We start from the raw sequence: 15,375 nt of genomic DNA, 5'->3' as shown, positions 1-15,375 counted from the left end.
TATATATATATATATATATATATATATATATATATATATAGTAATATATCTATATAGATATATAACATTAAAAAAAATGATATAGACCAGGAGTATAGAAGTTGATATAAACTAAATAACTGTGCTATGAAAGGAAAGATATACACATATTAATCTAATAAACTGTATAAGAATAATGTCAAAATCTTGTAAGCAGTAAATTGCATTACAATAAACAATTGGACTTCCAAATATTGGGGAAATGTATTCTATGTCACTGTGTAACGTTACTCAATGTGTTTGTTGGAAAACTGTCTCTACATTGAAATGAACTACAATTGTGACACAAGCAAAGGCATGTGATTTTTTTTGTACATAGTTGTAAAATGAGTAATTCCATGGAAAGCGTGACTAGACCACGCCACTTCTTGTTCCTCAAATATATGTTTGTTTTTAGAGAATGCTAGCTAATGGTTTGACTAAGGTACAGTGAATAATATTATATTTCACTGTACACTATGCAAAGAATACTATGATACACCCTTTACTGGGAGCATTGGAAATATCCTCCTCCTGTTTAAAAACACTATATAAAGATTTTATGGCTTTAATTGTTAATTACATTGTACTCATGCAATATTTATCACTCCCATCACCCTGGGTCTAAATTGCTCCAGGTTATACAAGCAGTTTTCATTTACAGCACTTGCCCACCCCATGTACTCTTAAGGTGTTTTCTGATCCTACAACAGTTGAAATGTTTTTTATTGGTCTTTAGGAGTCTCTGTTTTACCATTTGCTGATTTCTTAATCAAACTAGTCGCTCCTTTTGATCTAAGTTAAGGTGTTATTAGTAATTTTCTCTGTTATTTCAGCGCTAATTTTTAGACACCATACTGGATTGAGTTTTATATAAAGGGTAGATTATGCAACCTCTTTCCATAAACTTCATAGGATTAGATTTGGCTCTGCTTATAGCTGCTAGGGGTAGTACCAAAAAACAACGCACCCCCTTTAATATTTCAGTATGAAAGATACTCTGCCGTATACTCTGCTTGACATACAGCACATCTCTGTTCTTACCATTGCTTGCCAATGCTTTGCTGGCTTTGCTGGACATTAATCTATATTTTAGTACGCTTTTGCTTTTACCTTGATTTACTATAGTGTCTTTTTGAAAAGGTGTGGGTAGTACTGTTTCAAGATGCAGTATTAGCATGTATTTACTGATCCCTTACTGATGCATTCTGATGGCTTTTAACTGTTAACGAACGAATATTAAGTTGTCTGCCATAGATATTTGTAAGAGAGGCTAGATCATTCAAAGTGTCTCTATAGAAGCTATTTTTTAATGTTCCCAGTGTTTTAGATCCTATTACTTTATCTGGTAGGCTATTCCGTGTATTTACAAATCTGTAAAAAATACACACACACAAAAAAAGTACTTCTTACCTTCTGTTCTAAACTTATTTTATTCAGCTTCCAATTATGTTTGGTGCACTTAAAGCAAAGGTTTGTTATTATATATATATATATATATATATATATATTACGTGATTATAGACTACTTTTAGTAATAATATATAAATATTATATTATATATTTGAAGTCAATTTATATTTATATATGATATATAATTTGTTCAATTAAAAACATGTGTACTGTATATTAAACAATTCAATAGCTCAGGTCTATTTTTTGTATGACAGCAACTGCAGGAGCACCTGATCTGATGGATCACAAGACTATCACAAGACAAAAAATAATAAAAAAGTAAAAAAATAAAATGGTCCTTCTTTAACCACAGTGGAACCTGCTGAAGCTGCACTTTAAATGGCCAGGTATAATAAAAAATATGTGAACCAGTGTGCCTAGTAATACACAAGGTCACAGAAGTGCAACAAGGGAGAGAGGAACAACTTATTGCACCACCTTAAAAACAGCATACAGGTGTGATACTATAGAGGTAGTAAACTACAGTGTACTATACACTTGGAAAATTAGTATCTTTAAGTTTACTAAAAAAAAAAAAGCTCACTGTAGTAAGAGAATAAGTATTATAGCATGAAATTAGTAAAATAAACTGCACAATTGTGTACATTAGGTATAAATGGCCTCAGCATAGTAAAACAACTATCCTCAAACAAGCATGTGATATTTTATAGCCCAAAAGCATGTGATGTTGTTTTGACTCAGTAAGTTCAATGGAAAGCAGAATACTTAAAGGAAGATTAAAAATGAATATAAAACATATTGCCCTTGCAGACGAAGTTAGATTCCTCTTTTTCAGTATAGGTTTTACCTGAAATTGGATTCAAAAGAATACAATACTTAGGCAATATGGAATAGTGTCGATTTATTATACCTTTTTATTTGTTTATAAATTGATTACTAGGTATTTACTATTAACACAAAATAATGTGAAGGTAAACTATGTGATAACAGTTAATAAATGAAGAAATGCCCCTTAAAATAATGTGACCCAGTAGCTGTGATTTAATTAGTCTGTATAATAACCAGTCAGTAAAGAAGTGATGTTACTGTATCAGAACATGATCTTGTACACAAAGCGCTGGCATCTGTGGGACTAGCCAACAATATGTGTAATTATACAGGACCAGTGATTTCGTCATGGTAAGATATAACTAGTTATTAGAGAAGTGGTAGTTACAGGAACGGGAGAGTTACAAGGGAATTACTTTATCAAACTATGCTTATACCTATAACAGTATAACATATATCCAGTAGCATGACATCCTCTAACTCTGTTAGATCCCGCTTCATTTATCCCTTGAATGACGAAGGGAAGCAGTGAATGCTGGGTTTTCTGTTTTGAGAAGTAGCACTGGAGGGTCTTTCCCTCGAGGTTGCTTCACAGGTGCATTGGCAGAAATGACAAGACCAGAGCTCCTATTACTGCTAATCTTCACCACAGCCACTGGGGGAAAAGATATTCATCTTTGTACTTGATCATAATCTGTTCTAAGTGAATACCTTAAATAACATAGTAAAGCATAGACAAGCAACATAAAAAAGGTCATCTATTTTAATATAAGACTTCATGACCACGAAGTGGTATGCAATAGTTTAATACTGTACAAATATACTGTGCAGTAGTAGGCTACTGTAGCATAATTGCAAAAGTCCATTCCCTCTGCTGTCGGCTCATTGGTCGAACTACAATGACAGCCCTCCCCTCTGCTGTCGTAACGTACAGTACACAAAAACACAAAGGTCCACATACATCTCTAGCAGTTTCGTGGAGAGTCAGGTAAGACGTCTCTTTAAAGAACTTGTTATAAAATACATTACATGAAAGAAATTTGGCGACATTGGAGTCCAAATGGGGTGTACTGAAAACAAGTAAGGTCGCTTGAAAACATCGAGCCGTGCTATTCACAATCGGCCTCAGTAAAAACAATAGGACTGTCCTCTCTGTACAACCTTTTATTGTGCAATGTTTGTAAAGCTTTATTATTTGAAGTGGTTTTGTAATATCCGATCTTTGAAGGTCAGATATCACAAGACTGTGACTCAGGCGAATTGAAAACTAAAGTTTTAAACCTGTTTTTATTTTCAGTTTAATTTAATTAGGAATTTGAGATAAAGTAACACATAAAAAAAAAAAAAAAAAAAAAAAAAAAAAAAAAACTGACAAGTAGTTCAGACGTCACTAGGTTTTTAAATGCATCTGAAAGTCTGGACACATGCTGTCAATATTGTTTTATTCACTGTGGGTGTTATGCTTATGTTGTTTCTGTCGAAAAACGTTGTGTAGCCAAATTACTTGCTGTGCAAGACATTTATGGAGATGAAGAGTGGATGACTTCTATTTTCGTAAAAATGTTCTTCAGCAAAGGTTTAATGGAGAAGTGTGATGGGGAAAACTTTTCAAGCAAAATCAAATTACAAAGCAATGTCATTTTTTTTTTTGGTAGGCATATTTCCATACACGACGAATGAAAATCAGTGCACGTCATTTATACAGTGTATTCAAATTCACCTAAAAATTCGTAACCTAGTAAATTTGTATTTCATGTTAGAATTTGGTAAATGTTTTTTTTTTTAGCTATTGAAATACAGTAACTTACACAGTGTTATAACATGGAAGTGATATGTATAAATGTTGTATTTGTTGAAGTAGCAAAAGTTTTGAAAGAACTGCTTTGACACTCTGTAAAGCAACCATTATAAAAGTTCCCCATAGTAACTGCATTGAAAAGTGTGCAAAACCATAGGCAAGCGTGTACATTTCCCTTGGTACACTTTCATAAGAGAAGCTATGTACAAGTTATTAATTCTTTACAAAACGTACACATCAAGGAACAGAACTAGATGTCTGACTACAGAAAGATATGTGGTCGTATCACGTGATTTGTTTTTTGTGTGTGTTGGGGTGTGTGGTGTGTTTATATAGATATTATATATATATATATATATATATATATATAGGAATATATGGAATACTGCTTTGTGGAAACCTTTCACTTTAATGTTTATTCTAAGATAAGTCAATAGTATTATGGGAATAATATTAATTGAAATACAAAACATGTAGAATTTTACATTATAAAATATAATTAATAAGTCTAAATTATATATTTAATACAGTTTTAAATACATGTGACTTCCACTCCAAGAACCCTTACTCTATTGAATGCCATTCTATAGTCCTGCCAAGTGAAATGATTTACTATAGTTTACTAGGTAGCATTAATCCCAGCTTTTGAATTGGTGTATTTGAAAAGAAGATTAAGTACAATGTTCATACAGTGTATATAGTTGCATTCAATTATTTGGTCCATTTCACCTCTGCAATATTAGGTTGCAAACATACAGAATTTTAGGCTGCATTATTTCATTCTTAACTTGCTTTTGTCACGCTTGTGTTTTGTAATGAGAGATTAACGTGTCCCATGTTGTCTGGCTTGTGTTTCAGAGGTGACAGCAGCATGTTTGTGAAGACGGTAGCCTTGTTAGGCTTGGCCCTGACAGTGAGTGCCATTCCTTTGGAAGACCCAGAGAAAGGCAAAAACTGGGTAGTCATTGTTGCCGGTTCTAATGGCTGGGACAACTACAGGCATCAGGTGTGAACTACAGCCTCCGGATTTCCTTTAGCATCAGTTACGAGTAATTGATATGCTATAGCACTCTGGTTGGGAATCCATTTTCTTAATACATTCCCAGTTCACAGTGCTTGAATTTGGAAGTGTTCTTGTTACATAAGTTGTTTAAACCCTCAAATGCATATCATTGGAAAAGATGGGAACCCATAAGGCCTAATAATTGCCCATGGTTGGTTTTGAAGAAAAAAAGAAGAGAGTTCTGGAATTTAATTAAACTGACTGTGTGATTTGTCTTTATGTACAGCTCTGTAGCATTGGGCTGGAAACTTGGTTGGCCAGTGCTTTCTTATATTACATAAAGATAAGATTAGCCTATGCATTTAAATTCACTCCCTTTTTCAGAATTTCTCATCTTGTTAGAGCATATTGAATGACTTGCCATTTAAAATGTTCATGGGAACTCTGTTAGCATATACCAGGCAGCCGATATATTTGTGTTGTTCTGCCTGTAATATTGTTGAGTGGCTTACTAGTCTATGATATTATACCATAAACACTTAGGAAGGGCATACACCAAGTTATTAGGGTATTGAATTTAAGACAAAAGACCTGTTCTATCTCTGGACACCCGACAAAGGGGAGACCCTTAAACCTGTTTAATTAACGTTCACAAAGCTAATGTGATATCCCAGATGTTTTTCGGCCTGTTCTGTGAGGGAAGTCAAGTGTTCCGTTCCTAGTATGAAAAGGGACCGTGAATCTTGTCACATGTTTTCATATTGGCTTCCTTGTTTTGTTGTCGTAGGCAGATGCATGTCACGCATACCAGATAGTCCATAAAAATGGAATTCCTGACGAGCAGATTGTTGTGATGATGTATGATGACCTTGCGCAGAATGAAGAGTAAGTGCTTGTGACACTCTGCTTTGTTCGGGGATCTTTTTCTCACCACTGATACGGTGGCGGAGGCCCCTTTTGTTTTTTATGTTGTGTGTGTTTCTTTTTTTTGTTGTTTGTTTGTTACATATTTGAAGAAGGATGTTGCCTTATAGGGCTCTATTCACAAAATTGAAAGGACTATTAAGAAGCGTTTGTAAACATTTTACTTTGGTTTAATAAAACAGCCCTTAAAACAGTTTTGTGGATATAAACGTATTAAGAGGCAAAATGGTCATGTTTATTTTTATATCTGTAGTATTTATAAATGACTATCAAAATATCTAATGTAAAATCAGTGCATAAATGACGTCTCAAATAAATAACACACATTCTACTCTGCTGAAGAGTGTTTCTCTTGCTTGTCATATTGTGATGACATTTGCTACATTCTTTGGTGCAGGTTATTGAATGCTTCGTAATCTCAAAGTATACTGAAGCTGTTTGTACTGTAAACCTTTGTTAAAATATACAATCAAATTATTTTGGAGAAAATGTACATGTGCAGATCTCAGTTGCTGTATTTAAATAATTGAAAGATGTCTTCAGATGTGCTTAAGTCATCTGGCTAAAATAAGTTAATGCAGTCACAGCTGGGAGTCAGCATCACATGGTTCAAAATCACAACAATTCCTGCCTTCAGAAAGCATGTACAGGAAATGAACATTGTGAATTTGATTACAGTAAAGTGTTGGGCAACGCTCTGGTGACCTGAGCCTTACTCCCCTTTACATAACCTGCTAACAACCAAAGACAAATAAAAAACAGTCTTGTCTGGTTTTTTTCTAGCATTTATCCAATGAAATTGAGGGTGTCAGAATCTGTGGGTATATGGAGGCTGACTGTGTGTCTTTTCTGTACGTCACAGTCATCTGACTGGGAATTTTGACTTTAAAAATCGGGGGGGGAGGGTTCCTTTGGGGGATTTTCTTAAGGGTCATTTCTGTCCACTCCCCTTTCTCTGGTATTGTCTATTACTTCTCATATACTGTGTGAGTGGTCCATCCTCTGGTATGTACTGTCTTACGGTAATTGGTGGTCATTTTAGATTTCTGTTTAGAGTCATTGTTCGTGACAGGTTCATTTCTGTATCATTTCAGTGAAACATGGTTAGTCTGTAGTAAAGCGTATTTCAGTTTTGTGCCGCCTGTTCTCTAGCTAGGCCCTTTTTCTATAGTGTTGTTGTCAGGAGCATTAGTTAAGCGACTGCGCTAATACAGGGATCAGTATTAGGTCCTCTGCTATTCCTAATCTACATTAATGATTTAGATTCTGGTATAGTAAGCAAACTTGTTAAATTTGCAGACAACACAAAAGTAGGAGGAGTAGCAAACACTGTTGTAGCAGCAAAGGTCATTCAAAATGATCTAGACAAGATTCAGAACTGGGCAGACACATGGCAAATGTCATTTAATAGAGAAAAGTGTAAGGTACTGCACGCAGGAAATAAAAATGTACATTATAAATATCATATGGGAGATACTGAAATTGGAGAAGGAATCTATGAAAAAGACCTAGGAGTTTTTGTTGACCCAGAAATGTCTTCATCTAGACAGTGTGGGGAAGCTATAAAAAAGGCTAACAAGATGCTCGGATACATTGTGAAAAGTGTTGAATTTAAATCAAGGGAAGTAATGTTAAAACTGTACAATGCACTAGTAAGACCTCATCTTGAATATTGTGTGCAGTTCTGGTCACCTTGCTATAAAAAAGATATTGCTGCTCTAGAAAGAGGGCAAAGAAGAGCGACCAGAATTATTCCAGGCTTAAAAGGCATGTCATATGCAGACAGGCTAAAATAATTTAATCTGTTCAGTCTTGAACAAAGAAGACTATGCGGCGACCTAATTCAAGCATTCAAAATTCTAAAAGGTATTGACAGTGTCGACCCAAGGGACTTTTTCAGCCTGAAAAAAGAAACAAGGACCAGGGGTCACAAATGGAGATTAGACAAAGGGGCATTCAGAACAGAAAATAGGAGGCACTTTTTTACACAGAGAATTGTGAGGGTCTGGAATCAACTCCCCAGTAATGTTGTTGAAACTGACACCCTGGGATCCTTCAAGAAGCTGCTTGATGAGATTCTGGGATCAATAAGCTACTAACAACCAAACGAGCAAGATGGGCCGAATGGCCTCCTCTCGTTTGTAAACTTTCTTATGTTCTTATATGTATGTGTTCCTAACATGCTGTTTCTCTGCTGTCAGTTAATTGAGTAGAAATTTACAAATGCAGTCAGCCTTGTATTAGAAAGACAGCTGTATAAAAAGGTCATACAACTGTGAAGGTTTGTACATTTCAAATGATTTTGTTTTTTTACTTTCAGCAATCCAACAAAAGGAATTGTCATTAACAGGCCGAATGGAACCGATGTCTACAAAGGAGTTGTTAAGGACTACATTGGGGAGGTGAGTTTGCCAAAAGACAAAGCATGTTGCAGGAAACTACATTCATTTCAAATCTTCCCACTAGAACATTCTAAATAGTGACAATGATAACTAAATAAACTCAACAAGAAGACCCCCTCAGTTAACATTTCCAACTAAACAAAGCTAGAAAGGAAAACGCGGTAAATGATATGAACCTCCCTTGCTCTAATACGTTCTCACAGAGTCTGTTTCTTTTTTAGTTTTAAATTATTGTTTCATTTAACTGTATGATGTGGGTTAAACCATACACCAGTGTCAACTTTACATGCCCATGTACTTTGCTGCCTTTCAATGAAATGTACAGTTTTACTAGCCATTGACTGTCTGTTATTGTTTTAGTAAGGTATCTCATTGGTTGAGCAACACACAGCAGACCATATGCAAAGCCTCTTCTAACTACAAAATAGAAATCGTTTCTAATTAGGATAATAAAACACAAAAGCTACCACAATGATTTATTTCTAAATTTTAACCCAATTGTGATTATGGTGTGCAGCTATGGGGTACTTTAACAAGATACCAGTAAAGGAATTTTGTGAGAGGACTGAATTATTTATGATTTCAAGACACAATCTAGTTCTAGTCTTTTTTTTTTTATTTTTCTCAATTCCTACCACTTAAAGTTAAAAACAATTGTGTTCTTTTGCTTTGAAGGATGTAACCCCAAAGAATTTCCTAGCGGTACTGGAAGGGGAAGCAGAGGCAGTACAGGGCGTTGGATCTGGGAAGGTACTTAAGAGGTAATTAAAGGAGTTCTAACCAGTGCTTTTAAATCTAATTTCTTACTAGCTATGCTCCATTAACACCATTGCTGCCCCCTCCCCCTTTTTATTGTGCTGAGAACAGTTCTTCACTGTATTTTGTACGTTAATTTAGGATATGCAAAAATGAGGCTGCACATTGGTGGTTATACTGTGCTGACTGGATGGTTTGGTAAAATAATAAAAGAAAAAAGAAACGACTGTGCTGTTTCCTGTCATGGGAGTATGCCATACAGAGAGTGAGTTTAAGGCAGTCTTGCCTGGTCATGTGCATTCTATGGTCATGTGAGCACTAGGCTAACAAATCTGTCCGATTACCTGTGGACTCATTGCTTTGTCTTTTGTCTTGGAAGCGGTCCAAATGATCATGTGTTTGTTTACTTCACCGACCATGGAGCCCCAGGCCTCCTAGCCTTCCCAAGTGATGATGTAAGCATGCTATTTATGTCTTTATGTATTAAAACACAGACTTACAGAATGCAACATTTATGTAGAAATAGTTAAACTAGTCAAATGTTCATATTTTCACAACATTTATTGAGCTGTATTAAAAAAAAAAAATGCAACTAAAGCGCTGTATTTTTACAGGCATGATAATGCTTTATGAATGGGGCCAAACACATGATAAAGTCCCATAATCGAAATGCTAGGCAGATCATTTTACTACTTTCTAGTGCATTTAGTTTGCAGTTTCTTGTATTTTTCACAAAGCCATCAAGACTTTGAAGACTATTTAAAAAAAAATTATCTTGGTTGAAACAGAGCTTTGGAAAAGTAGAATCAACTTTCTTTGAATCAAGATTCTTTGATTCTAGCAAGGAAACAACAAAGAAGAGAATGTCATAGTGCACAATGTTTTACATCTTTGTTTTCCGCTATCAGTCAATTTGTTAAGTGATACAGAAAATGCTGTTATGATGTTTTCTTATTCTGCTTATAGCTTTACTGTTTTTCTATTATTTTGCTTTTCCAGCTTCACGTGAAGGATCTTAACAAGACAATCACAAAAATGTACAAAAACAAGAAATACAAAAAGGTAAAAGTTGGCTAGGATAATCCTTCACTATTAATTTCTGTTTTGGTTCTAAAAACATAAATTTAAGACTGAAAGTGGTTCTTTTCAGTTATGGCTGTGTGTTATGTTGAATGTGTAATGCCTGAAACAAAATTGCAAATTTCTGTTTTGACAGATCTTGAAGAACATTGGTTTTGAAGGCCACATTTGAATCCCATTGCTTACTACACAGTGTCCATTATTCCGTCTTGCGTATATACACATAGAACTATTGTATAGAGCACTAGAACTCATCGAACTGGGGCAGAATCTCCCAAGATCTGTAGTACAGATCAATAATAGCAAATCTGTATTATTTACCTGCTGTACTATTTCCACAGATGGTGTTCTATATTGAGGCCTGCGAGTCTGGGTCAATGATGAACCACCTGCCAGGCAATATTAATGGTGAGTTCATTTGTGCACTCACTGTCAGCTGTGTTTCAGCATTAGGCCTATGGTTTCAAACTACATGCGAAAAAATGCAATTGTGAGACAGCTTATTCAAATGTTTTGTATATATTTTAATATGGGTTGATTTTTTCTATCCAGGGAACCAAGATATTCAGTAAGCAAGCATTGTGTTTACAGAATGTGACATTGCAATTCCAATGAGATTGGACAGGCGTAAAATGCACTTGCATGTTGATATCTCTGCTGACATGCGATCTCATTTAAAAGCTTAGAAAGATGCATTGAGGAATCCATTAAATTCGATACTCAGAAAGAAGACGGAGCTTTATGACAATTTGGTGAAATTTGTTTTTTTTAGCTCTTATTTTTTCAATATTCCCGAAGTGCAAAGTTCAAGCAACAAAATAAAACCGTCCTGCTTCAAGTAACTTGGTGACCGTCACCTACGTCATGTTGCAGTAAACGTCATGAATTTTATATACTCGTGCCCCATTGTGTGGGAATGTCTTGTGACATGCTGAATCATTGTGAACTGCTTCCCTTCACTAATCGTATCCCTGTACCATCAGCAGAATTGTATTTACTGTCATGAGGTCTGCTTTTGACTAATCATTTCAGCTGGTGTGCTGTAATGTCAAACCAAGCAGGATTGTCATTAACGGAAGTTTACAAGGAATGGAGGTCAAAGTCCTGTTTTTTTTTCACAACTCAATTGTTTGAATGTTTGTCTCTGTGTCATAAAACACATTCAAAGTACAGCATTTACGTTTTAACAGAAAGTAGTCAAACCCAACCACCTTAAACAAAAAACATACTGGAATGGAAACAAATTAAGTTAAAAGAAAGGGATAACAGAGATTGATTGAGTTTTCAATTGTATCAGCCTGTATATGGCACAGACTGAGAAGGAGTGCACTTGAGATTGCATTGATTCCCATCTAGCCTCAATGAAATCACAGCTCTTCCTTCCACAAAACCCTCAAGGCAGGGTAGATGGTTTATTTGTATCAGGCTCTTACAGCTGGGAATAAATTCAAATACAGTCTTAGGGTAGGGTAAATGTCCTGTATAAATCAATAACACATGAGAAGATGAGGATTGTATTGATATGCAAACCGTTGGTTGTACTCTTAACAATGGGGCATTGTAATGTGAGCAGCCAATCAGTGTGCAAGTAATGCCCAAGTCATTTTATAACCTAGTTCATTGGAGATAGAATGGCTGCTTCTATCCTTTTTAAAGCTTTACATAAATTGTTGACAAACTCTTAAGAAAATCACATTGTAGAAATCAAGCTAGCCAGGTAACAGATTAAGAAAAAAGGGTTACAGAAACTCCTCGCCATTGATAGACTGTTAATAGGCGTTTGTCTGGACAAGTTTATTTTAGATGGGTATAATGGCTTTTTGTCTTAGAATACAAATGTTGATGTAAAATCAGGATTTTAATGACATAAGAGTCTTCCTAATTACATCTTGAAGTTACTAAAGTTTTTTTCCATGAAGTTGTCTTACTATTTCAGTTGGCAGTCCGTTATTTGCACAAGGTTCTCAGCTGCCCTTTGTTTGCTCCCTCCAGTGTACGCCACCACTGCTGCCAACCCCCACGAGTCTTCCTATGCATGCTACTACGACGAGAAGAGAGGCACCTACCTGGGAGACTGGTACAGTGTCAATTGGATGGAAGACTCTGATGTTGTGAGTGCCCCTTCCAGCCCTTTTAAACTGCTGTATTATTTACATTTCCACCTTTCCACTCCATCCTTATCAAATTATGTCATTTGATCCAAGTGTGGGTACAGTAAAACTTTCCACAACCATCACATGACACCTATGACATTCAGTATATCAGTACATAAGTATACATAAAAACAGGATCTCAGCATCACAAATATGATCTTCTGTTTTCTTCCAGGAGGATCTGACTAAAGAAACCATTATACAGCAATTCAAGATTGTGAAGAGCCACACCAATACCAGTCATGTGATGCAGTATGGAAACAAGGTAAGAAATGATTGTAGCTGGTTTATTTAATTGAAAATCCTACTTCACGGGTAATTTGCATAGAACATTGCTCTTAATACTTCTTGGTTTCAGACATTAGCCCACATGAAGGTGATGCAGTTCCAGGGTAACTCGCATGAGAACTCTCAGCCGGCCACTTCCATCAGCCTCCCCCCCATCGAGGACCCCGACCTCATCCCCAGCCCTGATGTCCCCCTCGCCATCCTCAAGAGGAAACTGATGGCCACCAATGACATCTTCAGTGCCAAGCACTACTTGGAGGAGATCAACTCCCATCTGAAGGTGAGAGCAACACTCCTACGCCCTTGTTACTGCAGCATGCATACCCAGCCCCCAACCCTAATGCATTGGGTTTCTGAGCCCTTGGTTCAGTTATTCCCACTGCTATAATATGCTGCATAAGGGATTTCGAGTGGCCAGCCAGTTCATGGCTTTGGTAGGTTCATATGTCAACTGTGTTTTTAAACAATTCTTGCAATGTCTGCAAGTGTGTGGTGGATAACTTGGAAGCAGTTCTGCACTAATAAAAGAGGGTTTGGACAGAATCAGATTTGATGTGATATTCTTTGTAGTAACACTACAGTACGTGAGCATTTCCCACTAATTAGTAGAAAATATTAGTCATTCATATAATAACTGGTTTGCCGTTTTGTGAATTAAGCTTAAATTCGTGCTTATGGTGGCCGATCCGAGTATGGTTTGCTGGTTTGTTTCTCAGGTCAGAGAGCTGCTGAAGGAGACCATGAGAAGGATTGTGTCTGTGGTGACTGAATCAGGGGAAAGGACACGGCAGGCTCTCGCTGACAGACTGGAGCTCACCACCCACCATGACTGCTACCAGGCCGCTGTGGAACACTACAAAACACGCTGCTTCAACTGGCACTCGCCCACGGTCAGTTCCAGGATTTCTTTCACCTTGCATCACAAAAAACACCAGATTCAATTGTCCAGTGCAGCAGAGGAAGCCCACACTACTGTATTTGTAAGAAGTTACCCAATTTGCGAAAATGCCAGTGATATTAGTTAAGAGAAAGAACAGATCCATATGCTCTACTGAATTGGCTTTTTAGTCTGTGACAGGAAGCTTAGGTTTTTTTTTCTCAATGTGACATGTTACAGTATTTCTGCATGGGTATGATAAACATTACTCCCTGGGGTTCCCAGATTATTCAGAACTGTCTTCAGCAAGAAGTCAGATTTAAAGGGAAAAACCCTTGTTCTTTTGTGAAATAGTTACATAAATAAATAAATAAAAAGTCACCTTATTACAGTTTAAAAGCTTCATTCAAAAGCTTTTACATAGTTTCTCAGTTTTACAAATCCACCAATTATTTGTCACTAAATTAATTTTTTTTTCTCTTCCCTTATTTCCTAGTATGAATATGCTCTGAGACAACTCTATGCTCTTGTGAACCTTTGTGAAGGAGGTTTTCCTGCTGACAGGTAACATTTTGCTTTTAATTTCATTTTATTCCAAATCTAGTATAAAATGCACTGGATACTTGCACAGTCTTACAGGTATTTGCTTCCACTGCATGCAGGTTCATTATGCCTTTGGTGGAACACAGGGTCAAAACAGTAAAAAACAGAATACTTTGGGGCACGAGTCAGAAATCTTAAACTTCTGACCCCTTGAGTTTAAATGTAAATTCCCAGTTTAAAGTTGTATATGCAGGACAGTGAGTTCACATCACCACATGATGAAAATAAGATTCCTATACCATATTACCAGTGGGGGAGGGAAGGGGGGAGTAAAAAGAAGACTTAAAAACTTTGTTTTAATAGAGTCTTATTCTAAAGTGCTCAAAATGTGATTGCATTGCTATATTGTACTATCACCAGAGATTATAGTCCAGTTAGTTCAAATACATAAGAAGGCAGTGCAAGGATGCAGTTTTACTTCCTTCTTTGAGCTCATGAATGCCTTCACTTGCAGGATCCAGGAGGCAATGAACAAGGTGTGCTTCGCTTCAAATTAAACCTCATCTGTACAAATTCATGGAGAGACAACAAACATGGCTCTGAGCACTGATGAATCACTATTTAGCATTAGAGAATATATATATATATATATATATATATATATATATATATAATATATATATATATATATATATTGAGAGAGAGAGAGAGTGGTTTTTTTAATCTTGTTTTACAAAAAAAAAATCATGTTTTCTTATTTTATTTATGATGACAAAACACACTATGGTGAATAGGAATAATTTAGTTTTTAACCAGTATATTAAAATCAGACCAATTCAGTTTAAAAAAAAAAAAAAAAGATGTTGCTTATGGAATACCGCTTTGTTTTAAGTTGCACATTTGAAGCGTCTAAATTGTGGCTGTAATAAAGTAAACTAACTTGCAAACAACCCACCTTGTAGATAATGGCATAAACAATGCATGGCAGGATTGTACCTCAAGTGCAATGACTAGCTTTATAACTTCTATATTCAAAGTAAATATAGGACTTGTTAAATACAAAACTGCCTGGTCCAGTCTGAAACAGATCTAGCCAATGTTTATAATGAATAAAACAAAACTATTAAAAAGTGAGAGGTTTTCTTTTCTTTCTGTGTTCTAAATTCAATAGAAACAAGGAAACTGACCTTTAGGCTCAGTGGGAGAAGATAGGGTGTGCTGTATTACTGTGTAATAATAATGACCAATTACTTTGTTTTCTTGAGTCACTCTTTTTATTTTAAGCCTAA

The 15,375-nt window shown here is 35.9% G+C and overlaps 1 protein-coding gene across 2 annotated transcripts; it reads left to right on the top strand.

The window, feature by feature from the left end:
- The first annotated feature begins 3,149 nt into the window (after window positions 1-3,149).
- LOC121324545 (legumain-like) lies at window positions 3,150-15,216 on the top strand. Of its 2 annotated transcripts, none has more exons than XM_041266562.1 (14): window positions 3,150-3,250; window positions 4,919-5,066; window positions 5,851-5,948; window positions 8,308-8,389; window positions 9,065-9,150; window positions 9,525-9,600; window positions 10,145-10,207; window positions 10,567-10,633; window positions 12,218-12,336; window positions 12,554-12,643; window positions 12,737-12,946; window positions 13,383-13,556; window positions 14,040-14,107; window positions 14,601-15,216. In XM_041266562.1, the coding sequence occupies exons 1-14, from the start codon at window positions 3,162-3,164 to the stop codon at window positions 14,641-14,643; spliced, it is 1,413 nt and encodes a 470-aa protein (XP_041122496.1). In that variant the 5' UTR covers window positions 3,150-3,161; the 3' UTR covers window positions 14,644-15,216. The 2 variants fall into 2 exon arrangements, with proteins under 2 accessions (XP_041122496.1, XP_041122497.1); XM_041266563.1 differs by lacking the exon at window positions 3,150-3,250 and adding an exon at window positions 3,308-3,342.
- The last annotated feature ends 159 nt before the right edge of the window (window positions 15,217-15,375 follow it).

Source organism: Polyodon spathula, chromosome 12 (assembly GCF_017654505.1).
Source record: "Polyodon spathula isolate WHYD16114869_AA chromosome 12, ASM1765450v1, whole genome shotgun sequence".
Classification (NCBI taxonomy): Eukaryota; Metazoa; Chordata; class Actinopteri; order Acipenseriformes; family Polyodontidae; genus Polyodon; species Polyodon spathula.
Note: the sequence above shows the minus strand (reverse complement) of the source record. Positions and strands in the feature narration are given on the sequence as shown.